Source organism: Drosophila persimilis, unplaced genomic scaffold (genome assembly GCF_003286085.1).
Source record: "Drosophila persimilis strain 14011-0111.01,24,50 unplaced genomic scaffold, DperRS2 tig00000002-arrow-pilon, whole genome shotgun sequence".
NCBI lineage: Eukaryota > Metazoa > Arthropoda > Insecta > Diptera > Drosophilidae > Drosophila > Drosophila persimilis.
This window is the reverse complement of record NW_020825289.1, coordinates 12,538,260-12,565,612: the sequence shown is the minus strand read 5'-3', so window position 1 is coordinate 12,565,612 and position 27,353 is coordinate 12,538,260. Positions and strand designations below refer to the sequence as shown.

The 27,353-nt window shown below is 51.4% G+C and overlaps 1 protein-coding gene across 1 annotated transcript; it reads right to left on the bottom strand.

Moving 5' to 3' along the window:
- Positions 1-206: 206 nt before the first annotated feature.
- LOC6592532 (mucin-5AC) lies at positions 207-23,025 on the bottom strand. Its single transcript, XM_026986011.1, has 3 exons — positions 23,006-23,025; positions 7,496-7,957; positions 207-6,448 (listed from the first exon to the last, which is right to left on the bottom strand). Exons 2-3 carry the CDS (start codon positions 7,786-7,788, stop codon positions 373-375), a joined length of 6,369 nt encoding a protein of 2,122 aa, XP_026841812.1. The 5' UTR covers positions 7,789-7,957; positions 23,006-23,025; the 3' UTR covers positions 207-372.
- Between the last annotated feature and the right edge of the window lie 4,328 nt (positions 23,026-27,353).

Genomic DNA, 27,353 nt, shown 5'->3' with positions numbered 1-27,353 from the left:
TTTGCCCATCGAGCGGCATGAAAAAAGTGTATACGTATATTTTGAATATTTAAAATGAATTTAAAATCTGAGGAAATCTGATTAATCGGGGTAATCGGGGTAATGGCAAACGCAATTGTTTGCTGCACATCAATCACGTATCGGGCCGGACGACCTCTGGCCTCTGACGACGCGGGATTAAGGCACAGCAAGGGGGGGTGGGGGTGGAGGGGGGTGCGGGGGGCATTAATGATTAAGTTAGCCTAATTGTTGGCATTCCAGTAGGCGCTCGGTAGGCGGTAGGTAAAATATATAAATTCACTAACTCGCATTCCCGAAACTGTTTCGATAGTTCGATAGTCGCTATTTTGGCTTACTTTAGGTCGCGTGCACTCATGGCAGCAGGCGCGGGTTGAAGCGTCCCATGAAGAGGATCATGCCCGTCGGATTGTGGCGGACAAAGTAGAGGAAGGGCTTGTCGAAGCGGAGCCGGGGCGCGTCTGGGACACGCGCCTGGCGCGGACGCAGCGGCAGCGGCAGCTCCAGATACTTGGGGTCCAGCAGATCGTCGTAGAAGCCGCGTCCCAGTGCCGACTCCTGCACGAGCGAGCCAAAGTCGACGACCGCCTCCGAGGAGTCGTCGGCACCGTCCTCGGTGGCGTCCACATCCTTGTTGCGCTTGCGCAGCGGCGGAGCCGGGTACATCTCGACGTGGTGGTGCTCGGAGATCTTCTCCTCGCCGCAGGTGCTGAACGTGTTGATCTGGATCATGTCGGACAGGAAGATGTCCTTGTTGCCGGCCCCGGTCAGGCCGCGCAGGTCGGCAAAGTCCGACTTGAACAGACCCTTCAGGCCCATCTTCTGCAGGCCCAGCGAGGCGTTCACGAAGGAGCGGTGCGAGAAGCGCGGCAGCTGCACCTCCATGCCGGGGCGATCCATCAGCGAGGTGAGCAGCCTGCTCCAGGCCTGGCCGTCCCCGAAGGCCATGTCCACCAGGCTGCGCTCCAGCCTGTCCAGGTTGTCCATGGGCGATATGGAGCTCTGATGGCCGGGCATCACGTAGATGGTGCTCACCGTGTCCTGGATGCGTCCGAACGCCACTATGGTGGCGTCCAGCCTGGGCTCGTAGCCGGCGGTGAAGCCGGACCGATAGAGCACCGCCGGGATGGGCACCAGGCGGCGCTGCCGCACAGTGGGATGCACCTGGAAGAACATCTCGCCGTCCCGCTCGGTCGTCGATCCGTGCGAGCAGTCCGTCTGGAAGAGATTCGCCGAGATGGTGGCCAGCGGGCCGTTGACCCACACGCTGTTCGTGCGCAGGTACTCCAGCACCTTGCCCATCGTGTGGCGCTTCACGAGCAGGTTGGTGCGCCGCCGCACGATGTCGTTGACGACGTGGAAGTTGACCTCCTCCACGTGGCCGGCGTACAGCTGCTGGGTCTTCTCCTTGAAGAAGGGCAGGATCTTGCCGTTGGCGCGATCGCTGAAGATCTCCCGCACAAAGGCCGCCGTGGCTATGTCGCTGTCCGTCGCCTGCTCCACCGAGCCGGTGATGTTCTTGAACACCAGATGCGGATTGAAGGTCACCATGTCGTCCAGCTTGAGGATCTCGTTCATTTCCCCAGAGGTGCTGCCGCGCGCCCCCAGGAAGACCATCGACAGCATGGAGGTGAGGGCGAAGGGGGAGATGACCAGGCTCCTGGCCGAGCTAATCTTCTCCGAGGTGATGGCCTTCCAGTAGCTGAAGGCCAGCTCGTTGCAGAGCCTCGCGAACGAGCGCAGGTCCTCGTCCATGTGCGCCGTGGACGCCTCCAGGCCCTGCGAGGACTCCGGACTCGGCTCCAGCTTGACGGGCGGCCTGGTCGCCTGGCTCGAGCTCGCCATCAGGTTGGTCAGGGAGGCGGGTCTCTGCATCGGTCGCTGCTGCGACTGCGACTGGGACTGGGACTGGGTGGGCCCTGGCCCTCCCTCCCCTGGGTGGGCATTGTAGGGCAGACCCTTGGGCGGCTGGGCGTCCAGCTGATTGTAGCCCGCCAGCAGCGAGGGCTGGACGTAGTAGGAAACGGGTTTCAAGGTGTTCAGACGCCTCGTGGTGCTGGTGGTTGTGGGTGCCTTGGTGGAGGTCTGATAGCCTGCTTGGTCCTCCTCATCCTCCTCGTCTGGCTGCTCGGCAGGCGGCGCATTGCCGTAGCTGGCCAACGGCAGCGTCACTCTGTAGGTGTCTTCCTCCGGCTCTGCTGCTGGGGCTCCTTCGATGGAGCTTTTGTCCTGCTGCAAAGGCAAAGGCCTCACCACACTGGCCGTCGTCTCGCCCAGCTTCACATATGGATCCTCGTCGTCTAGCTGCAAATTCTGTGCACTTGTCACCGCCTCTGTCGCTGGCTCTGACTCTGACTCTGGTGAGGCCTCCGCCTCCTCCTCTGAAATGGTGGCTGTCAGCTCATCGGATATTTCCTCCATTGACTCGTCGTCCAGCTGCTGAGATTTAACCGTGCTCAATTCGATTTTTTCCGTGACCTGCTCGGAGCTGAGCGACATGTCCGATTCAGATGATACCACGGACGTATCTCCGGGTATTTCCGTGACCCGCACCACCTCCTCCCCTCGCTCTGACTGGTCCTCCTCGGGCTGTACGGTGTATTGGGGCAGGAGTTGGGCCGCATTGGTGGCACTGTCCTCTGCACTGGTGGCTGCCAGATCCGCTGTTTGTGCTTCCTCTGTTGATGTTTGCTCCTCCGCCTCCCCTGCCTCCTCTGCCTCCAGGTAAACATTCGTCGCCGTTGTCGGCTCCTCTGCTTCCGTGACAGGGCTGCTGGTTGTGGCATCCGTTGGTGGCTCTTCTGTGGCAGTTTTTTCTGTGGCAAAGATGGATTCAGTTCCTGCCTCGGTCGGACCGGAGCTGGCGATGGTGCTGGCGATGGAGCTGGCGATGGAGCTGGTCTCCATTTGATTTTCCTCGTTGTAACCATTTGTCAACATCTCGGGCATTTGCTCTTCACTTTCGCTGCGCTCCGTGTGGCTCTCGGCCACGTTGGTCGTTGACTCCTCGCTGGCGGTGGTCTCCCGGCTCGACTCCTCGGTGGTGGCTTCGGAGGCACCCTCCGTAGTCTCTGGTATGGCTGTGGCAATGGTTTCCTGCTTGGGCGGCTCTCGAGTTGGCTTCGCTTGCGGGCTGCCCTGCAGCTCCAGTCGCTCGTTGGCAAACAGCTGCTGCTCATCGTCCTCGTCCTGCTGTTGCTGTGCATAAATTTGGGACAGCGACAGGATGGGTATCCGGTGCGTGCTCGTCTCCACGTGGACGGTGCCTGCTGGAAAGGCGTCGTTCGGGTAAGTGGCTTCCTGCTTGACGGTTGACGCCTCCGGCTCCACTTTGTTTAGCAGGCCGGAGATCTGTGGTGCCTGGGGCTTCTCCGACTCTGGCTCTGGCTCTGGCTCTGGCTTTGGCTTCAGCAGGAACGATGCGTTCAGCTGGGCATAGTTGGTCAGGCGATGGGAGTCCTCCTCGGGCTGGAGCTGGGCCGGCGGCTGGTTCGGAGCCCCTTGGGTTATCTGCTGTATGACATCGGACATGAGGAAGTCCAGCTCGTCCTTGGTCTCGTTGGAGCTCATGAACCCGTCCGAGACGAGGGTGTGGCTGCCGTCCACCAGGGTGGAGGCCACCGTGGCGGCCTGCGTCTGGAAGTTGGCCATCGATATTTGGTCCGTGGGCCTCAGCATCTCCAGATTGAGCTGCTGCACCAGGTCGGCTATCATGGGCGTCACCTCGGTGCTGTCCGCATCGCTCTCGGCGGCAGTGCTGCTCTCCGACACGGGCAGACGCAGCGCCTGCTCTGTGGTGGTCCCCTCCTGCTCCGGCGCCTGCTCCTCCTCCGCCTGCTGGCTATAGGCATTCGTGGAGCTGGGCTCGCTCAGCTCGGTGACAATCGCCTCCGGCACGTCCGCAAACAGCGGCTCGAACTTCAACACGTGATCGGACTCGGATTCGGTCGCGGGCTTGTCGGTGGTCGCTTCGATCTCGTCCAGGCCAGCCATGGGCGTGGTCACCAGGAACTGCGTCTCTCCCGGCAGCTCTGTGGTCTCCGGCTCGTTGGCCTCCTCGCTGGCCTTCTCGATGGCCTTTTCCGGCTTCAGGGGCACTGGCTGCGGGGTCACGGTGAAGTACTGCGGCCGGGCTGTGATCAGCACCACGGGAGCCTCCTCCAGGCTGCCGGCGGTGGTCTCCCTGTCTCCCGTTGTGGACTCTGTTGACTCCTCCTCCTCCTCCGAGAGCATGGTGGCCAGAGTGCTGCCTCCATAGTGGGCGATGGGCGGTGGTACTCTTGTGGTGGTGCCCACAGTGGTAGTGGTTCTAGGAGTCGTGGTTGTGGTCGTGCTTGTGGTCGTGCTTGTTGTGCTGCTGGTCACTGGCACCTTCTTCTTGTTGGCCAGCGTCTGCATCTGCTCTTGGGACTCGGCACTGTCGTATTTCACTGGCACCACAGCCGGCACGCTGCCCGCTCCGTCCAGATCCCCCTCCGACTTGTCGGCGGCCGAGAGGTCCTGCGTCAGCGACTGCACAATCTGATCCATCGAGAGTATCTGATCGGGCGACAATTGTGGCGCCGGCGAGGGCGAGCTCGGCTGCAGTTGCTGCTGCAGCTGCGCCAACGACGGCAGCGGCGTCTTCTTCAGGGGCGAAGCATCGAACAGAGCGGACAGATTGTGGGCTGCAACTGGCTCGTAGCTGGGCACGGGATACACTGCCGGCTGGCGGGTGGTGGTGGTGGTGGTGGTGGTCTGGGCCGCCTCCGTCGACGGGGCCGGAGTGGTGTGCACGGGCTTGCTGTGAATGCGATTGTGGTGCAGGTTCGGTGGCCTCTTGGTGGAGCTCACGGGCTTTCCATGCGGCTTCTGGCTGTGCACCAGGGGCGCCCTGGTTGTCGTTGTTGTGGACGTCTCTGGCTGTGGCTCTGGGGTGGTGGTGGTGCTGCTGCTGCTGGTGGTGCTCTCTGCTGGGGGCTGTGTCGGTGTTGGCTCTGAAGGCGTGACTTCTGCCTCGGCGGCTGTTGTTGTTGTTTCCGGCACTGGAGTGGTCGTCGTGGTCGTCGTTGTCGTCGTGGTCGTCGTGGTCGTCGGCTTGGGCTTCTTCTTCGGCCGCTGGGGCCTTGTCGGCTTCTGGGTTACCACCGGCTGTGGTGCAGTTGTCTCCCCCGCCTGTATGGGCCCCGGCTTTGGCTTTGCGGTTGGCTTGCGCTTGGGCTTCGTTGGTTTGCTCCCGGTGGTGCTCCCTGTGGTGCTGCCGGTGGTTCCCGTGCCCGGAGCACGCGTGGGCTTGCGCTTCTTCTTCTTGGGCGTGGTCGAGGCCGGCGCACGGACGGTGGTGGTGGCTGGGCTCACTTCTGGCTCCGAAACCGCTGCCTGGGTTGTGGCTTCAGGTGCCGCCGTTGTCGTCGTTGTTGTCGTTGTTGTCGTTGTTGTTGTCTTCTTCTTCACCTTTTGCTTGCTGCCGCCTGGCTGGGTGGTGGTGCTGCTGCCAGCCTCTGCTGGGGGCTTCTTCACGCGATGTGGCTGCGATGGCTTCCTCTGGACGTTCGCTGGTTTCTTGACCGCGATCTTCTCGGTGGTTGGGGGGCCGCTGCTCGACGAGGTGGGCGTGTGGATGATCTCCTGGTTGTTGTAGAACACCCGCCGGGTGGTCGTCTCCGGCCTGGCCGTGCTGCTGGGCAGCTTCTCGTAGATGGGCTGCATGTGCAGCAGATCAAAGTCCGGCATGTTGGCGGCCGCGTGTTGGTACTGCTGCATGCCCGTGTACACGGACTCCATGGGGTCCAGCTCCTCCTGCACCACCTGTGGCGTCACCTCGGTGGTGCTGGTGGTGGCGCTGGGCTTGCGCTTGTTGCCCGGCTTCCGCTTGGCGGGCTTCGGCTTCTTGGTGGCACGCGTGGTGGACGGCGATGGCGCCGCCTGGGTGGAGGCCTCCAGCAGCTCCGATTCGGGCGTCATCACAATCTGCTGCGGCCTCTGCTGCAGGAAGAGATCGCCGCCGGTGTTCCCGAAAATAGCCGGCAGGATGAGCGACCACGAGGAGGACACGTCGGGGGTGTCCAGCAGGGGCAGCAGCAGCTCGCCGGAGCTGTTCTTGCCGGAGCCGGAGGCCACCTCCTTGTTCAGCACACTCTGCACGCTGTCCACAATGTCCTGGACGTTCTTCTCCGGACTGGGCTCGCTCAGCGGCGGGGCCGTGTGTATGATGGACGGGCCCTCGCCGTCGCCGTTGGCCACGATGCTCTGGATCTCCTGCATGGTCATCAGGCGCTTCACCAGCTCGCCGTGCTCGTCGAACGTGTAGAACTCGTAGCGGTCCGGGTTGAGCAGGTCTATGGGGCTGGCCACCTGCAGCGAGGGCTGTGGCTTGGGCACCTTGTGCCCCAGGGCGTCGGTGAACAGCGGCTCGTTGCCGTCCAGCACCACCGAAACGGAGGAGGACACGCTACGAGGGAGAGGAGGGCGAGAGAGGAGACATGTGTTAGTGACGTTGAAAGCTGATTAATGGCAAGTGATTTCTGCTCCATTTCTACTCCATTTCTACTCCATTTCTGCTACTATTCGTATGGAAAGAGGAGTGTCCTTTGGCCCGCTGTCGATGCCAGTCATGCCACTTTAATGCAGCCCCCATGGTTGCAGCTGCATCTGCATCTTGTGGAGGTTTTCGTCGAGGCATGGCCACATCATTAACATTTAAGGACGTGAGTCGGAGCCTGCTTAGTCATCTGCCAGCTGGGCAGAGGCAGGAAATCACTTCACGCGAAAACCAAGTGCAGAAATGTGTTTTTCGAGGGGATTACAAATAGTAACTGCTACTGCTACTGCTACTCTCCTTTCCCCCTCGCCGTTTAAGCCGATTACTTTAGTTATTTGAATGTCCTGTCAATCTGAATACTATCTCACGGATGCCTAATTGCAGCCTCTATTGGGCTCAGCCGAAAGGGGACTTCCTTCCCCTCAGGGAGGCGCCCGAGGAGTGCCTGTAAATGAATATCGGACTGGTTTGGACTGGCAGCTCATCATCTGATCCACAGCGAGTGTCACTCAAGGAGGACTTCTCGGGGGGCCAGCCAGGAAGAAGGGGAGGGCGGCACGGGGCACCTTCTTTCTGCGCCCAAAAACTCAATTGATTAGCAATGATTTAATGTTAATAAGCACTCAATTAGCTGTGCCAGCGCTCTCGCTTTCTGCCCCCCAAGTATGCAACGTTTTGTGGGGCGCCTCTCCAGCAGGAAATTAATTAAAAATCCTCAGTATTTTGTGCCCCACCGCGCCTCAGCCTCGGCCTCAGCGGAAAAGGAAAGAGGAAAAGGAAAGGAAAATTCTATTTCAATTAGTGGCAAAAATGGAAAAAAGCTGTGCAAACAAAAGATTAGCCCCCTCCCCCTCCACCCCCACCACCGCCAAACAACAAAGGCCAACAAGTACAAGTGCGGGGGGGGGCCCCTCCCCCCACCTGTGTCCATTGTCTGCAGGAATGCTGTGTACTCACCTGGAACCGATGATTTTCTTTGATGGCACGGCCGCTGTCTCTGGCCGGCCACTGGATGTCGCCACTTGCCCCTCCTTCGCCTCCTCCGGCTGCTGCTGCTGGGGCATGGCCGTGTCGTACACAAAGGCGGGCTGCAGCGGGCCGCCGCTCCTTTGGCTAGAGGATGTGGTCGAGCTGCTCGAGTAGGTGACCAGCGGCTGGTGGTGGTGCTGCGTATTCGGATGGGCTGTGGCCGGGCCCAGGCAGGTCCAGGCCGAGAGCCAAAGCAGCAGGGGAATGCGCGTTGGACGCATTGTACCTCTTCTCGTCCTCTCGCTGCGGGTGCTCCCCCTTCGGAGTCTCTGTTCGGACCTTGGACTTATCTAAAAATTGTTTAGCTCTCCCTTGGGGAGAGGGGCCGGAAAAGGTCCTGCTGTGGGGTGGCCGGATGGCCGGTTAATGCGGCAAGTCGTGACGCGAAAGCTGCAAAGGAAAAGTGAAATGAAAAACCAATTAATGCCATGTTAATGAACAGTCTGGGCCACAAGGCCGAGGCCGGGCTTTAAAGGCGTCTTTAAGGCAGCCCTGCCACAGTTTCGGGCACCTGAAGCTGAAGCCACGCTAATGCGCCTGTAATTATGCTAATAATAACGAGCCGCCACATGAGTGCAACAGACACGGGGGGGCGGGGAAGGGAGGGTGGCCTAAGTGCCTGGCAATTTGCGCTCAAGAAAGGGCATAAATGCATATGGCTGTGTGTGGGGGGGTGTTTTAGCAGCTGCTGCTTCTACGATTACTTCCACCACAAAGTGGGGACTCTCCTGCGTGATTAGAAGTCTCCCAAGGAGCTACCAAGAACAGTCAAGCCTCACGGAGCGGTAATGCCTCTCCCTTATAATCTACAGGCTCTTCTTGGTCCCCAAAACCCCCCCCTAGCCCAATATTCATGCATATTGCTAGGATTTTTGATAGTTGCCCCAGTTTTGGGCTTGGGGGGGGTATCCCATAGCACCTCCCATTCATTGTTGTAGCTTACTGGCTGTCACTTGCTATCAGCATCCGAAATCTGGGCAAATACTTTCGCCAACAATTCTGTCAGTTTTTGGCCGCTAAGCCCTTGGCCGTATGTGTGCGCGTGATAACACAAATGAATTGTCAATGGCCCGACACGAGGGAAAATAACAAACAATATGTTAATAAGCCAGCAGCCAGCAGCCAGCAGCCAGGCTGTCAGAGAATGGCTAAAGAGTCAGTGCTCTGACAACTTAAAGTCCTGCCTGTCAAAATGTTGGCACGCCCACAGCCCACAGGCCTCTGCCCCTACCCACATGCCACATGCCACCGCCACTGAACCCGAAAAACTTTGCCACATCACGTACCCGCCCAAGGACACTCGCACTGGCTAAACGATTGCCGATCAATGTGCAAAATATATGGCCATCAGAAATATGCTCCTTGCTTGGCCACTTATGGCGGGGGGGGCGGAGGTGGGGGACTGTGTCTTGGCCACCGTTTTGGGTGGCATTTCAGGGGTTTTTCCTCTCTTTTGGGCCTCGCATTGGACAAAATTATCATAAATTGTGCGTTAAATATTTTCGGGTTATTTAATGTATCTTTCAAGCCGGTCGCCACTTCAGGGCCATTGATTTGTAACGCTAAATTACGAAGGGGACCGACCAGAAAAGGTTCTCGCCTGACATTCAAATGTAAATGAAATGCACTGAAAAGTAGCTTTTCCCTGCCTCCCCCCCCTGGGGGGGTCGGACTGACAATGATGCCGAGTGACATGACAAGTGGACGACGACACACACAGAGAGGCAGAGAGGGAGAGAGAGAGAGAGGGAGGGCCCCAGAGTGGGGCCAAACCCTGGAAGAAGTACGGTCTGGATCCCTGTTTCGTTTGGTTAAAGATTGGGCCTGACAGCAGCAGAAAGGAAGCCAACTACAGGACGTTTGTTTAAACAAATCACTCAGATACAGGACACAGAGATAGAGACAGAGACAGCCACAGAGGAGGGGGGCTGCAGGACACTGCAGCAGCACATTTTTTGGGCAAATAATCTTCATATGTATTGGCATTTCTCCTAACGATGGCCTGTTTCATATCCAATTTCATTGTAATTATCAAAAAAAAAAAACACACCTGCTTGGGCACCGAGGGGGTCCGCCTTAAAGCTGGGATTTATTTATTTGCCAAGTGGCGAAATTGGTTTCAAGGCTAGAGGGATCGACAAGAAGTTAAGACCATGTGGACAAGCGGCCAGCAAATGACCCACTCAGGCACCCAAAGGGGGGGATCTAAAAAGTTGCGCAGAGTTTGCCAAGGGGGGGGGGGAACAGCGAAATGTGTCACGTCTGGTGTGTTGTGGAAAAATTAAGATTTTCCACCAAGGCCAGTAAAACTTATTTCGGTTTGTTTCTTGGCTTGTTAGCCATTGATTCTTTATTGGATTTACCGTTCGAAAGACACACACACACACACGCACACGCACACGCACACAGAGAGAGCGGAGGCCAATCAGTCTTCGTTTGCTCCAAGGAAATTAAAGCAAATTGCATTACGGCAGCGAGCGCTTAATCAAGGTCGCCGTCGACTTTAAATTGCACAAGTCAGAGTCCAGGAGAGTGGCCAAGCCGGAGTCCAGGAGAGTGCCCAGTCCAAAGGCCAGTCCTGTGTCCAGTCCAATGTCCAGTGCAGTCTCCATTCCAATGTCCAGTCCTGTGTCCAATCCTGTGTCCACGCAATCTGTTGAATCTGAATTGTGTGTGTTTCGCTGGTCCTTCTTGGGTCGCTTTTCGTGCTTCCCTTTTTTGTTCGCACTTTCGCGGTGCGGCCAACAAAAGTATATATAACCTCCAGACGCCCATAAGATGTTGTTTGAGGGGCTCCCCCCAGGCCGAGTCCTGGCGCAACTTTCGTTTCGCACAGAACATTTGATTTTATTTATTTATTTCGATTTGCGCTTTTCTTTCCTGCCTTTCCTTTGGCCGAACGACGTAACGATTTCCTTCCTCTTGGCCATGTCCGACTCTGGCCTCTGGGCTCTGGGCTCTGGCCTCTGGCTAATGTGCATTTTATTTTCCGCTGCCACTCAATTCCTTGGCCATATATATCGTATATCCCCGGACGGTTTGGCAAAGATTTTGTGCTCGCCTCAGGGGTCGAATATACGTATAATTTTTGGAATTCCATTCCCATCACGTGCCCATCGCTCGGTGCCAGTCTTCATTTGGCTATGAAACTTTTCAGCTTTCCCCCTACGAGCATCATTGTTTTCGTCTCTCGATTATGAAGGATGGAGATGGAGGTGGAGGTGGAGATGGGGGCGCTGGCGGTGTCTCTGCCACTGACACCGATGCCTTTATAGTTTCCCAACAATAAATGCTTCGGCATCGAAGCATTGTTTGGCTCCTGCACGTGTTGCCCATCGAAGCTTTGTGTCATCGCAGCTCTGATTCCAATAGCTGGCCGGACACGTTCCGGCTTCAGCGGGGGGAGGGGAGGGGGGGCAAGTTATGAGGCTCCGTGCCGTGTACGGGATTAGGACACCGTCAGGACGCCGCAGCCTTTTAATATCTTTGAACTCTTTGACATTAATTAGCAGAAACTTTGCCAAGCCCCAACGTGGCGTATACGTGATTTTGCCCCCTTTGCGCAGGGGAAACTTTTCAGCAACGCATTACGCGGCATGCACCCTTTCTGATTGCCGCAATTTATCAAATGACGCGTGCTCCACACGTATCGCATTTGCATTTGCATTTTGCATTCGTCTTGGCCGCCCCACCATATCAGAATTTTTCATTAATTACGCAGCAACGGGCCTTTAAAGCATTCATAAATCGCATTAAATTAAGGAAAATTGCAAACAATGAGCCAGGACTTCACTGGACAGGACTCGACCACAGCTGCTGCCACCGTCGTATTAATCTTTTATGCAATTGCCGGCCATTATCGCACATATACGCGTATTTATGGCTTTAAGTGGGACAGCCAAAGGCTTTACTATTACCAACAGATACCCTGGATGGGGGGGGCCCAGAACATTCCCAGCTGTGGAGCCAAATTTGGTTACTAACAAGCGTGTCCTTTATGCCTGCCCGCCTTCGACTTCCACATGGACGCTTCCCGGGCCGTCACAGAAAAGGAATCTTCCGGCAAAACACTTTGATTTTGCACAACAGCAAATTTTTCAATTTATTCCCGGGCTCTGGCCGCTGGCCCCTGGTCTGATTAGTAGGGACCCTCTTCTGGGGAGCACACATTCAATCATCGGGCATTCAAGCATTCAAGCATTCGGAGGCATTCATTCATTCATTGCTGGTCGAAAAGAAAAAGAAAGGGACCTTGAAAGGTGCACAAAAAGGCCTCGTATCCTTTTATGCCCAACTGCGTTTCTTTGGTCCGAGTGTGTGAAAGGATTAGGCCGCTGCTGTGAGTGCCTTATGTCCAGTCATGGACCACACATGTTGGGGGATATCCGTGTCCTTTTGAGCCATGACTGGCACCATTTTCGCCCGTCCAGTTTTATCATCTGGGCGTAATTGCTAGGCCCATCGACTGATGAGAGTGAGTCAGCCACTTCCAGCAGTGCATTAGTCATGTTCATTAAGCCCAGTCATAATCTAGTTGCCGAGCTAAATCTATTATTTAATTGCATTTTAAATTCACCAACGATGGCCGGAGCCAGCCACTCCGACCATCCGAGGAGGCCTCATCTCTGGTACACGCTGGATAAGGCGAAAGGCGGTCCTCTCCTGGCCACAGTCAGCAGCTTTGTAGCCAAGGGCGAAAACACTATATATGTGCGGCCATTTTTCATGTGAATCAGTTAGCAAACTGGTCCTGGGTCCTGGGTCCTGGCTAGTGGCTCCTGGCTCCTGGGTCCTGGCAATGCCCGTAAAACGCGTGCGCCTCAGATAAGATTGAGAGACAGAGAAAAACTGTGTTGACAAATACCCAGAGGAGTAGGTTTTTGTGCCCTCCTCCCCTTCGGTTTAACGATGCCCAAAATGTGCGGACAGTTATGAAGATTTGTGGCCTCCGTTCGTGAGAGGACAACAAGATAGGTGCCAATTTCCTGTGAAAAGTGCCTTCAATCGAGGGGAAACCATAATCCAGTGCCTGCAGTTGAGTTTCAGTTTCAGCAAAGCTGCTTTGCTTTTCACTATTTTGCATAATTTCCGCCATTCGCTCGGCAGATGACAACGTCAACAGCAGCAGTGCCCTGCCTTGCCCCAGCCCGTGGCACGCTGTGGCCCCACTTTTGTGCATCTTTTTGGACATTAGCCTGCTGTTTAACATTTTAGCCGGAGACGAAGCCGAAGCCGGAGCCGGAGCAGGTGCAGGCTCCACTTCCGGTGCCGTCATTTTGAGGTTTTTCTTTTGGCCTGGCCAAGACTCTGGATGCAAGCCGTCTGCTGTTGACACGGCTAAACGGTGGCCCATTTATTATGCGAATTTATTGTGCCACAGACAGGAACTTGACCGAAACTTGGGCTTAAAGTTTGCTGCCGAAAAATGTCGGGGGATAACTCAATTAAGGCGCTATCGCCGTGCCGTGCCGTGCCGTGCCTCTGGGCGTGGCCTCAGGTGTGTGTACAAGTTTATGAAGTTTGCAGCAGGAAATGCACACACACACGCAGGCAAATTACCAAATAAGCGACGTGCGAATTTGTGTGTCTCTACATGCATACATTTCAGGGGGTGGGGGGAGGTTGGTGGGTGGTGGGGGTGGGTCGTGTGGTCGCCAGCAGCGCTCCAAGTTTACGTTTGGTTTTTGGTGCAAATTTGATTTGGTTGTCGTTGCCTCACGCGCTGCCTCCTCCCCCCTCACCACCTGCGGCTGTCTGTGGCATGGAACTTTAAGTTGCATTTCAAACGTGATTTTCGGGGTGTGCGTGTGTGTGTGTGTGTGCGTGTGCGTGTGTGCGTGCACTGGTGTTGCCTGTTGGCATAAGTGGCGCAAAGAGTTGGTGAGGGACCGCTAACAGCTACTAAAAACTCAATTACCAGCCAGCCCAAGACCCCCCCTTCCGCCCCATTCACACCTCCCGCCACAGCTCCTGCCACAGCCCAGGAGCAGGGGAGGATAATTGAAATATTTGAGCCCGAAACCCGTCGCGAATCAGGCCTACAATCAGCCGTGGAGATGCCCGGAGTGACCTTTAAACTTTGTCCGCCTGAAATCTAGTTTAATGCAGCTACCAGCTTCCACCGCCAAGAAGTTTAACCATGCCTGGCCGCATCAGAGAGCGGTGGCAGCTGCTACCTTAGCCCCAACAGCCCCTCCACCACCCCCGCCCCCACACACCGCGTAAATGTGTGAATTAGCACCCTGTTGCAAGGGATCCCCGCCATATGCCCCGGATGGATAAGCTTTCGACGGAATCTACATACAGTATGCACGAGTTTTTAAGCAGTTTGTGCCCGCGGCCCAATATGCAATTTCATCTCAAATTCATGTGCAAAGGCGCCTTAAATCGCTATTAAAACTCTCTCCCTCTCTCTCTCTCTCTCTCTCTCAGAGCCACGCCCCTAACAACGCACATGTGCAGCTGCGCCCTTGAGAGTTGGAGCTGGAGCTGGAGCTGGGGTAATATTTTGGCAAAATTTTGCATTAATTTATGCAAATAGTTGAAAAATATTAATGGCTGCCAGCAGCTGCTATGTGGATGGGGGGGGGGGGGGTGAGGGGGCGGGGGACCCTTAAATATTTATGCCTTTAAAAACTTGGACAATTTCCGTTACATTATGGCGCACACACACCCACACACAGGGCTGCTGCAGGGCCAAAACTACAGTCGACAGTCACAGAAATATGTAAACAAAATGGCGCACAAGAAGCTCGTTCACTTATGGCGCACTTCCGCCAATAGTCAAACATTTTATTTCATTTTCAGAACCAGACGCTCTCCGCCGTCCTTTGCTCTGCCATCAAAAATGGTCCAAAGAGCAGTTCGAGAATTAAAATGAAACAAAACGGAAATGCTACAGAAATCAACCAACTGGCATAAACTTTGTGACCCCCCCCCGCCCCCGTCACTCCCCCCCTGGCCGGACGGAGCCAAATCAAGTAAAAAATGTTTGCCCTGCTGAAGCCTGGTGCGGAAAACGGACATTTCCCGGGCCCGAGTCCCCGATTCCCCGATCTCCCATGCCCCCCATGCTCCCCCTGCCCGATGGTCAATAGCCGGGCCCTTCCCTAATAGCTTCATTAGCCCGGTTACGCGGCTTGAGTGTGCCAAATACTTGACTTGTGCCACCAAACCACCATTTTCGGAAACTTTTGTTTTATATCCATCTGCTTTTCTCTCTCCCGGCTGATCCAATCAAAATCTAGGGAATTGAATGGATTTCTATATATATTTTTTTCGATCGGCTGCACAAAAGTTTTCCCTCAAAAGAATTCCAGGCAAATCCGAAATTGTTTGCCCAAAAAGGAGTACAGAAAAATATTCAGAGGGCTATTTATTTACTTTTTGTTGTTCGCCCAGAAGTGGATGATGGAAAAAACTATTTGATTGAGATACAAATGCCATCGAAAAAGCCATATTGACTGATTTAGTGGAATAAGCATATTAAATAATGTTGATAATAATCGAATAATAATTTTTGAAATAAATAAAAATGTAAAATAATGTCAATAATAATGGAATAATCATATGTAAAATATATAACATACATAAAATATGTAAATAATGATGGAAGAATAAAATGTACTACATATAAAATAATCTTGATAAGAAAAAATGTTAGTAAGAATGGAATAATAACAATAATAAAAATAAATTGTTTTAAATATAAAACAATGTTAATAACATTTGAAAAATAATTTATAAAGTATATAAAATATAAAAAATTGTTAAGAATAATCGAATAATTATATATAAAATAATGTTAGGTTAGGTTAGGTTAACCCGGACGGCCCTCAGCGGGGCCACGCTAAAATAATGTTGATAATAATATCAAATAATCTTGATAAGAATGGAATAATAATATATAAAATATATAAAAATATAAAATAATGTTAATAAGAATGGAATAATAACAATAAAAATAATAATATATAAAAATATCAAATAATGTTGATAAGAATGGAATAATAAAAATAAAAATAATAACGTTTAAAATATAAAATCATGTTAATAATATGGGAATAATAATTTATAAAATATAAAAAAATTTGAATTATATTCGAGAAAAAATATATAAAATAATTTTGATAATTTTGGAATAATAATTTATAAAATATGTTAAATAAAAAACAAGGTAAATAATATTAGAAAAATAATTTATAAAATATACTAAAAATATAACCATGTTGATAAGAATTGAATAAAAATATATAAAAAATCTAAATTTATAAAATAATGTTAGTAAGTATGGAATAATAAAAAAAATAATGTTTAAAAATAAAATAATGTTAATAATATTGGAATAATAATTAATAAAATATATACAAATATAAAATAATGTTAATAATAATAATATATAAAATAATATGAATAATTGTAGAGGACTGAAATGTGGCATAGTTCTGAGAATGTTTTCATCGAAAATAACAATTAATTAAGAATCGTAGAGGGTGCATTGCACTGCACTATACCATATATATATAGTATGTACCACTCTGATAACTGATAATTGGCTACCCTTTGAATAAACCCCAGAGGATACTCGCATCCCCATTAAATAATTGAATTTTAAAGCTAACCAATTGCATTCCCTATTCCGGCCACGTCGCGATACCCGACGGCTCGGGGCCTCCGACTGGAGCTTATTTGAGAGGGCGCTCCGTATTTTTGGTACATTTCAATCCCATTTGATGGTCGGTTTTTACATGCAAGCAAATACGACAGCGGGCTCCATGGTATCTCCGGGTATCGCGGCGCATGGAGTGGTATACATATGACAGCCGCCATTCTGTGTTTGTTTTTGGTCGACGCACATCAAAGCACATCTGAAAACCGCCCCCCCCACCCCCCACACCCCATCCACCGGTTGCCCTTAGCGGCTTAAAAGCTCAATGAGCAAAAATTGTTTGATTTTCTCTAACATTTCATTTGGCAGCTCGCCCCATTGATTGTTGTTGCAGATGTTGCCCCTGCCACTGCCACTGCCACTGCCACTGCCTCTGCCGGATGAATGGATACTCGTATTCTCTATAAGGGCTCTGTCGTTTCTGTCTGGCCTGTGCATTTGATTTTATTTGAATTTGATGGCACGAGTCTAGCAAAGCTGGCAGCCCCTGTACTTTTGCCGTTGAAATTCGAAATAATTTTGTTGGCAGAGCTCCGGCTCCGTGCTGGTGGCTTTTCAATAAAATTTTCCAAGTTTTGGCAGTTTGAATTAGCAATAAATTTCACTTTTTCATATGTCAAACCTGCATACCGCCCATTGGGGCATGCCCCCCCCCCTCAATTGCAGATGAGAATTTACGAGTATGTGGCAGAAAGCAAAAAGCACACAGCATCTATGCATTTTTTAGGAGAAAGGCCTCCGGTGGGGGAGGGGGAGGGAGGGCTTATGCAAATCCTCTAAACAGCTGCCGTTTTCCCAAAATCTAAACGGTGTTCCCATAAGTTGCAGCCTTATTTACTCCCAAAAAAAAAACAACAAAAAAGTGCAAGAAATAAAAATAAACATAAATGCATTTGTAAACCCAAAAATACAAAATATACAGACGGAAAAAGTTGTGTGTTAAAAAGTATTATGTGGTGCTGCAGGAGTTTCGACTTAAGGCCCATGGAGGGGGGGGGGGGGGGGGGGGGGGGGTGTGGTCCGATCCCTGGACACAACGAGCGGCAACGAGAATCCCATGGGTAGGAAAAGCAACGAGCAACGAGTATCCCATGGGGAGGAAAAGCAACGAGCAACGAGTATCTTATGGGTAAGAAAAGCGACCAGCAACGAGGATCTCATGGGGAGGAAAGCAAAGAGCAATGAGCAACGAGTATCCCATGGGTACGAAAAGCGACGAGCAACGAGTATCCCATGGATAGGAAAAGCGACGAGCAACGAGTATCCCATGGGGAGGAAAAGCGACAAGCAACGAGTATCCCATGGGTAGGAAAAGCGACGAGCAGCGAGTATCCCATGGGGAGGAAAAGCGACAAGCAACGAGTATCCCATGGGTAGGAAAGCAGCGAGCAACGAGAATCCCATGGGTAGGAAAGCAACGAGCAGCGAGCAACGAGTATCCCATCGCTGGCAAAACGGCGAGCCACGAAGAGGCCATCCCATATACAAATGCAACGACGGTGAACGAAAGAAGAGAAAACCACAAAGGGAACGCAATATAACGATGAATATCGATATATCGCTTGGTATATAAGGGTGTGAGGGGAAGAGATATCGATAGGTAGTAAGAGTTCGAATTCGGAAGCGCGAAGACCGTTTCTGGAGCGGATTCCCACCCACTTGTGTGGGAGCTCACCAAGAATCCCCCATAATATTTAACTATTAAATCTTAGATAAATAAATAGCCCCTCATTAGAGTTCATAAATGCTCTTTGGCTTCTATCCGAAGTCTATGGGGAGTCTGGGACCCAGAGAGGAAAGATCCCATAAGCAAATGCACCTGGAATTCGATTATTTGAAGGCCACAAGATTGCTGTGGAGTCTAATTACATAAGACAGCTGTTAAACGTTGTGTTTGGTACTCACCGAATAAATCTAGTCGGGGGCATCGACCTGCTTAGAGGGGGTGCATGGAAATAAGTAACTTTTGCGGCTTTCAATTGGCATCGATGGTCGGCTGGTGTCGCCTCAGTGGCATGGCAATTAAATTTTAATTGCTTCACTTTCCCAACTGAATGAAAAAAGCCGGAAGGTGGAAGGTGGAAGACGGAAGGCGGCTGCTGGCAGATGAATGGAAGCATCGCTTCAAGGGCCGTTGCTAATTGAAGTTCAATGAAGGGAATGGCCATTGGCCAAAAGCTAATGACGGCACTAACAAAGCCCGGCCACAAACGAAAGCGTCAAATCTTGTATTTAAAATTCCACTTGAGCGCCAAAAAAACACAATTACAAGAATCGAAGTTGCTCAAGATTGATTTCATGCCAAAAAAAAATTGAAAGAAGAACGCCCCAAAAGGCCGCCACGACCAACGTGTTCCGATACCTGGCCCTGGCCGAAAGCAGAGAGGGAGGAGAGAAGGAATACCAAAAATAAACCGAAAACAACAGAAAACCAGAAGTCGCGACGGTGGCTGGGGCCTGGGGGGGGCGGGGCCCGGGGGGACTGGAGCTGGACTGGAGCTCTGGCAAGCGTAGAATGTGGGTCACCTGAATGCGTTGCTTTCAATTTTTATAACGCTACCCAAAAATCATCTCCAATCTTTGTGTGTATCTAAAGCAGAGCGTTCTTTCTTTGGTTACTATAGAGGGCAGATGGATAGAGCCTGGGAGGAGAACAAAAGGGGAATTAAACGCCGTATGGGACCTTCCTCTGCCCGCCCAGGACCCTGGCCGTCTGGCTTCTGGTTTGCAGAGGCCCCTCCCAAGACGTCGAGGGGCGCCACTCGAGAGCGGAACGATGAATGAAATCCCCCACAAATATGCCAATAACCTATTGATATTCTATAGCGGCAAAAATGAAAGTTTCCCAGCGCCGTCTAGAGGGCGAAAGAGAGGCCTAGACATGCTCTTGAAGTGGTCGCCGAGTCATCGCTCAGGTGAAAAGAAGTTAATGCCAAAAATTGCAATATCATGTGGCTTGGCGCAGGCGTTTTGGCCAAAGTGAGAGAAAAATCTGTCCGTCTGCTGCTAATGAAGGTGAGGCGCTGAGGCTGTGGGGCTCTGTGGGGCTCTGTGGGGCTCTGCTGGACAACCTACTGACACTTTGACCGATTTTTAGCATACTAAATATAGTAATTTTGTCATTATGGTTTATTATGCGCCTTTCGCCGGCTGCCACATGGCATACAGAGCCGCCAATGTTTCAATTTCCGTCAGTATTCTGTAGATCTGTTTCTGCTTTCTGCCCCTCCAAGACATTCAATTTGTGCCCGTTTGGAGCTGCATTCTTGACGGCTTTGGAGCAGCCATAATTGAGACATCAATCTAGCGGCGAGCCCAATCGATATTCGAGTACAAGTTATATGCGAATATTGCTCATCGTTTCGGATGTGCTAATTGAAATGAAATTCAATCAATGGGAAACTTTTTGACCCATTTTCAAGCATCAGCTGCCTTTCTTTTCTTTTCTTTCCATTCCATTCCATTTCTCTAACATCGGAGAGACAGAGACAACAAAGAGGAGGGGGACAGAGGTAAACAGGTTCTTGTGCTAAGTATATATGCTAATGACACTTACTTTTCGGCCATTGGCATGGCATCATGGTCTCTGGTATTGCGGTCAAAGTTATTAACTAAACCGATGATTGGCTTTGTGCAGCAGAATGTGGCCTAATGTGGCCAAGACACACAATCGGTGGCTCGTTAAGCCGGCCATTGCACAAGTCTCGAGACGCACATTGCTGGTGCGTATAATGGGGGCACTAATTGGGCGTGGAGCGTGGGGGGTGGGATCGATGCCGTAACCGAAACTTCCTCCAAATTCCCCCCCCCAAAAAACCCATAAATATGCATGGAGCGGCCTGGAGTGCGGGGTGTTTATCGTCATTACAAGAGTTTTACATTTTCCTATGCTACTTGGGAGTGCTTTTTTTGTTGCCTTGCTGCCTTCTCGTGGCTCCTCCTGGCTCCTTCTGGCTCCTCCTGCCTTCTCCTGGCTCCTTCTGGCTCCTCGCACAACTTGCGGCTTTGCCACTCCTCGGCCAAAGTGCAATAAATCATAATTTGCTACTTTTTCTAATGGATTATGGCAGTGCCTGTGGCAGCATATTGTTAGCCACCGTTCCGTAAAAAGCTCTCAAGTGCTGATTGACCAACTCATGAATGCGATGGTCGGAACATCGCTCAAAGGGTCAACAAATTAATCATCCCGGATCAGTGGAGTGCCGCAGCATTTTTTTTTATCGCAAATAAAATTCTCAATTAAATGCTTTAAAATCGAACGACACAAGAGCGCAAAATATTTGCACAATGATTAATTACATTTTGCGATGCAATTGAATTTTTTTGTATTTTGTGAAAGTGATTGCATAAATGCTGATATTTGATAAAGAAAAACGCTGCATATTGTTATTGTTATTACATTTGTATTTGTACAATGCCCTGCCATGGTAAAAATGATACAAAATAAATTGCGGCATTCAAACCATTCAAACCATTCAGACCGGCGATTGTGCGTTCGATGGGCGATGCGTGGTGGATGGCCTGTGGTCGGTGGTCGGTGGACGGTGGCCCAGAAGCAGTTGAATAAGCCGCTTAATTAGGCTTAATAACACACTTAACGGCCCAGAAGGGCCGCACCCCCCTGAAGGTCAGTTGTAGGTCCCCCACCCCCGCCCTGCCTTTGGTCAAGGGTCAAGGCAGAGCCGAAAGAGCTCTTGGGGGCCATGGCTAATGTGTCATCCCTGCCTGCAAAAAGGGTTCGCCCACCGTCTAGCAGCAGAACGAGGCTCCTCCATAAATGCAATTACAAATTCCGCAAAGCCAACTCGGTCTCTGGCTCTGTCTCTGGCTCTGACTCTGTCTCTGGCTCTGCGAAATATGTTTATTAATAAATTTTGCAGTGAACAAAGTAAACTACTTCGCTCCCATGATTGCACAACTTTTGGCTCACCGAAAGTTCCCATGGCAGGTGCCACATATCGGGGGGCTGTGCAATGGCTTAAACCCGTATACGTCACACCCACTGACGGCTCGGCAAACGAGCTTCAGAAACTTTCAAAACCCAGGACTTGACACGGGAAATTGTGCATCCCCCCTTTTGCCTCCCTAAAATTAACCCGATTTGTGTTTAATTTCCATTTGAAATAAGGTTTTCATATTCAATTAGGAATTAAATTGAACTTGCAGAAGGACCTGCGATATTTTGGGCCTGGCTTTGGGCCAAAGTTCAGGCATTGTTCGGCAATCGGCTTCGATGGCGGCAACAATTTTCTTTTCCTTAATTAAAAGCAATCTTATTTATTAGTTTGGCACACACACACACACACACACACAGACACAGAAGGGGGCAAAGATAAAGATAAAGAGACAGAGACACAAATAAAGATACAGATGCAGGCTGCACGGCTGTGCTCTGGCTCTATAATTGGCAAAAATTATTTAATTATTATTAAGTGCTGTTTTCCAGAGCCAGAACCAGAACCAGGACTGGGCCGGAGCCAGAACTGGGCCGGAGCCGGGACTGGGCCGGAGCAAAGTTTTTGGGCCGGAGTTTGCGCAAAACTTTTGCCTGCAATTTCTTGGGGTTTTCCAATGCCATAATTAGGCAGAAATCTAATTTGGTAATCGCACATGCACATGCACATGCAGCACGCTGGCTGCCCCTCTCGGTGGCATGTAATTAGTTTGTGGCGCGCATTGTTGTTGACAGATGATGCTGCTGCTGCTGCCTCCGTTTGTTGTCTTGATTAATTCAAATGCAGCACTCTTTTAATGGTGCTGTCGTGCTCGTTTGCCATGCCGAGAGTCTTGGCTAATACCAGTAGTTGGCCAGGAGGCAGGGACAGAGTCAGTCGGTCGGCCGCGGCAGCGCGGTTGCTAATTGGGCCAGGCCGAAAAGGAAGTGGGCTGGAACCTGCTGGAACGCATCTATAATTTCTAAAGCATCTGTGCATCAGCAGCTGATGCTGGAGTCTCTTCTCTGCCACTGAGACCCATTCTAGTCACGCTGTTTTATTTATTTAACCGCAAGAGCAACGGCAACGGCAACCGCAATACGAACAACGGCAACTGTGGATGCAACTAATCTCAGCCGGGCTCTAGTGGCTCCACCGACTGCCGTTTAGAAAGTAACTCAAAGTGTTCTGCCCAGCGACGGACAGCTGGATACAATAGAGCCTTCCATCGTGCTGGGGAAGGCAAGGGGGCTGGCCAGGGGGCTGGCCAGGGGGAGGGGGGCTCCATAATGCAGTCTTAGACGGGAGTCAAGTCGGTTTATGTTTGTTTGGGGTTTAGTTTTTTTTAGTAGTTCATTAAAATCACATTGCCGCCGGTTGCTCTGCCGCTCTGCCGCTCTCTGCCTTGCCTCTGGGCCAGAGTCCGAGTCGGAGAACAGTTCTCGGCTTTGACCAAATGTGGTCGAGGCATTTCAACTTGTTTCCAGTTACACGTGTGTGTCCCCCCCCCCCCCCCCCCCCCCCCCCCGCCCCTCTCTCTGTGTGTGTGTGGTACTTGTTTTTGCTGCTGGTCTTGTTCTGGCCCGCTTTGCCTTTGTCTTGGAGTCTGGGGCCTCCTTTTCCTTAATTAAAGACAAGTTTACATTTCATTCTTTCACTTGTGGCCCGTACAGAAGACCAGATCAATTTAACCAAACAATTTAAAGCTTGTAAATATTCGCCTGGTAATCCGCTTTGTCGACGAGTCTCCCCACTCCCCTCTCCCCACTCCCCACTCCCCACTCGCCTCTTGCCTGATTTTAAGCAAAGTTAATCCCGGTGGAAGGCTGGGCTTACCTGTTGATGCCGCTGCTACGTGTTAGAGGAGAAGGTGAATCCATAAACAATCCAGACAAGGACACAACTGCCACGAATTTCGCGCGCGCTCTTTATGAATATGGATGTGGCTGTGGCTGTGGCTGTGTAACGTGCCACGCGCGGTATTCAGTTCGAAATTGTGTGTTTTGTTGCAGCTCTTTTAATAACTGGCGATTTAATTAAAATCGTGCCACATTCGAATCACGGCTCATTGCACGCACAACTTTTGATGTCCGTGGAGGGTAAATGGCTTTGCGGATCGCCTGGTTTATCCAGGATCCTTTCGTTCGTTCGTTCGTGGGGGGGGGGGGCACTGGGTTGAAACTTCCGTTGAAACGCACCAAACGCTATAGGCGCTGACAGCGAACTGAACGCTGGGTTGGCGCTTCCAAAAGACTTTTAAACATGTTGCCAAGAAAGTGCAAGAAAGAAAAGTGGTGGAGGCCTCCAACCGAAGAGTTGGCTCTCAACGAGAGACCTGGTCAAGACGCAGAGAGAAAGAGAGAGCGAGAGCGCGCAAAAGAGAGACCCAACGATCGTAAGAGAGCAAGCGCGAGAGACGGTAGGCTGTGCTCTTCGCTAAGAGCGCCGCGGCGGCTGGGGCCCAAAGCGGACCCGCAGCAAACAGAAGTCAGTTGGGGCCTGGCCCAATCCACAGCCTTGTGCAACGACGTCTGCCTGGCCTGGCCTGGGCTGGCCGACGAACTCTGACATCCAGCTGACGGCGTGGCATCTTAAATATCAACTGCATTGCCAGTACGGCCATTGAGCAATGCCGTGGAGCTGTCCAATCGAAGAAAGGAAAGCAGCATAATTGGACCTGGGAGAAATCTAGAACCCCAACAGCCAACAACTAGAGCTAGAGCTCCGTGTCAGGCGACAGCCACTTTCTTTGCCGTCAACAGGAAGAAGCCACTTGGAGATACACATGTGCGGCATCTAGATACATTTGCTGCTGCTCGAGCTGGAGTGTCTGGCACACAGTTGCACAAAGTTACAGATACTCGTATCTTGTATCTTGTATCTCGCATGTAGATGGGGAATTCGTTGGCTTTCCTAAATTACTGGCAACTAAAGCGCAACTGCGGTAAATTCAATTAAACAATTTAGCATTTCTGTTGATTTTGTTCTCTCTCCCCCCCTCTCTCTATCCCCCTCTCTGTGCCTGGAGTGTGTGCAGCCTTCGAATCTACCGAAAACATCAAGTGTTTTGCCAATATTTGTATATCCAACGTCTTTATTTGGCTTTAATTTATTCTTGGACTCCTTTTTTCTGGGGACACTCTCGATTTCCCCCCCCCCCCCCCCCCCCCCACCCACACGACTAATTAAAATGAGTTGGCCAGCAAGCTCTGGTCTAAACTGAAACTAGTTGGTGGTCTCTCGCGGGCGTACAATTTGCGTGTCTGTGACCCACGAGAGGCAGGTTGCCGCAAAGTTGCCACACAGACAAGGCCAAAAATGTGTATGATATGCGACTGTGGATGCTCTTTGGTGGAGCAGCAAAGCCGAGAGTTCCCATGGCAGCCCTTGGCTGCCTCTTTTTCCGAAAAGTGCTCGACATGGCCTTTTGACAACTCGTTTGATTACTCATTTATCATTTGGGGGGGATGGGCTGCAATCGAGAGACTCTCCCAGTGGCGGGGGGGGGGGGGGGGGCATTCACTTAGAGCGACTATTCGGCCATTCGGCCATTTGGCCATTTGGCAATACTCGATTAATTTATCATTTATCAAGTGGTCGTTGCAACACCAACAACACCAACAACAACACCAACACGGCACCGCACTCGCATTCAAATGTCGCGCTGTTCGATGACAGGCAGGTGCCCCATGCCCCAAATGCCCGCCTCTGCCACCAAACGTTGTTGGTGTTGCACGGTGGCCCACCCCTGATGGCCTGGCCTCTTACCTCATGAATTTTGGCATTTTCAATTGTCATTTGTTGTTGCTGCTGTTTTAGCCATTGATTTGGAGATAATTTTTTTGGATTTTGCCCTCCGACCCCGCCAGCCGCGACTTTTGACCCTTCGATTTGGGTTGCCTTTGCGTTTGCGAGTGACAAATCAATTACGCGCCTCCGGGTGCACCGCTATGACGATGCAACATTCAACGGCAAACTTCTGAGGCAGCTGGAAATCAGCTCGATCATCATCGAGCCCGTCAGCACCCACATGCTAATGAGATGCTCAGCCGAAGCTCTCACATGAATCCGCTTACGTTAAATGCTGCTCAAGTAGCCAGCAAGAGGCAGCAAGAGGCAGCAAGAGGCCGCCAGGCGGGGAGGGGCATTAATTTCCTGCCAGAACACGCACTGAAGCAGAAGTGAAATGCACTTGTGCCTGCCATGGCGACGCAGACACACACACAGATACAGATACACAGACACACAGATACACAGATACACACACTCGAAGAAATGGAGATGCTGGGACAGTGGAACTGTGAATGGAGTAGAGTCGACTGATAATCGGGCTAACAATCTCCGGCCCGGGGCAAGTGTTGTTGTTGCTGCCGCTGCCTCTGCCGCTGCTGTTGCACATGCGCTCATCGTTGCTACTGGAGACACGTCTGGCAGTTCAAAATGAAAAGCTGTTCCAGCTGCCGTTGTTGGCTCTGTTGCTCTGTGGCTCTGCATAAAGAAACAACAGTTAAATAAGCAAAAGTTTCCAACAGGCCAGCTTGCCCCTGCCCCCTGCCACTGCCCCATCGGAGCACGCATTTTACCGTTCTACCGTTTCGGTCTCAGCCTTAAATATTCCCATATGGATTGCACTTCTGTCTGGGTTCTTGCTTGTTTGTTTTGCTTGCCACCTTGTGTTGCAGTTGCATGTTTAACCGCAATCTCATAAAGAAGGGGCAGGCACAGACAGCGAGAAATGTGCAACAATTGATGGCAAAAATGCTTAGCTTACTGGCGTATCAGATATAATAATTAATTCGAGCACAGCCGGGCCTCAAATAGGCCTCTCTATAGCGCCTTCGAGGCAGGAGGAGGCGGAGGGGCAGCAGGCAATAAATCAAAAATTTGGCCTTAAACGGCACAAGCCCGTTCGGGGTCGACCCAAAAATAATCGCTCGTAAATGCCTAGTGACAATAAAATTGATGATAAACCAAATTCAATTCTCGACTATTTCCATTTCCATTTGCCATTTCCATTGCCAGCGAAAATAATGCAAAACGAATAGGAAGTCTTTTGGGTCTTTTGGGCCGTTGTTGATGCTGTGGGGGGGTCGGTGTCGGGGGGGGGGAATCCTTTATAATGCTACTTGAATGTTAAATGAAATTAATCTGACGTTCGGCTTGATTGGTTCTCCAGAGGCCACAGAGACCGACCGACCCAGGCTGTCCGCAATGGACTCTGGCCATTCCACTCAATCATTCCAAAGGCAAACACGGTAGAACAATTGACGAAGCGGTACGGATCCCCTGTCTAATGACAGTGCACTTTGGCTGCCCCTCAATCGACATCGACTGCAATTACGAGTCTGCCGAATACTCAAAACTGTACTGTAATTTTCAATTTTCAATGGTAATCAATTTGGTAATTGAAGAGGTTTCCATGGCTATGGCCGATGGCCCATTGTCTCCGGAAAAGTTCCGTTCAGCGGACAAACGGAATACTTGAAACGAGAAAACTGTTCAATGTTAAACCTTGTTGCATGCCCCCATCCGCTCGACAGTCTTGGGCTTTTAGTTGCATGCTCATCTCTTAAGTGGGCTGGCTGCATTTAATTTTATTTATTCATGTTCTCCCTCGCTCATTGCCGGGTCTGCCTCCACGCCCAGCGGGTTGGACAGCTCCTTTGGCTCGCTGTTGCTTCTTTATCAGAGGAAAATATGATTCTTATTAGTTTTTTTCGGAGCGACTTCAAAGCGGCTGCGAGGCGGCTGCGAGGCGGCTTCGAGGCGACTGCGGAGCGACTGCGAGGCGGCTGCGAGGCGGCTGCGAGGCGGCTGCGAGGCGGCTGCGAGGCGGCTGCGAGGCGGCTGCGAGGCGGCTGCGGGGCGACTGCAAAGCGACTGCGAGGCGACTGCCAAGCGACTGCAAAGCGACTGCCCTGCTTGACTGCGCTCTGGGACTATTATTTAATTATTTTGTCAATGTTTTTTTGCCCATTCTGCTTTGGGGAGCTGAAAAAGAGCAAAAAACAAGGAGATCCTGCATCGAGGAGGAGTCGTAGGACCAGCTTTTTCTGGCTTTCAGTTTGAAATCCCTTCCTTATTTTATTTTTGTGCATTGGCTCTGTCCATTTTTGATTTGGCAGAGGTCGGGCACCTATTCAATAAACTATTAGATATTTGCTTTTCCCTCGATCTTTTTCCT

Excerpts from the sequence above, each read along its gene's own strand:
- LOC6592532 (XM_026986011.1), bottom strand. The coding sequence starts at position 7,788 with ATGCGTCCAACGCGCATTCCCCTGCTGCTTTGGCTCTCGGCCTGGACC. Across the intron at positions 6,449-7,495 it reads AAGAAAATCATCGGTTCCAG|CGTGTCCTCCTCCGTTTCGG; the intron begins GTGAGTACACAG and ends TCTCCCTCGTAG.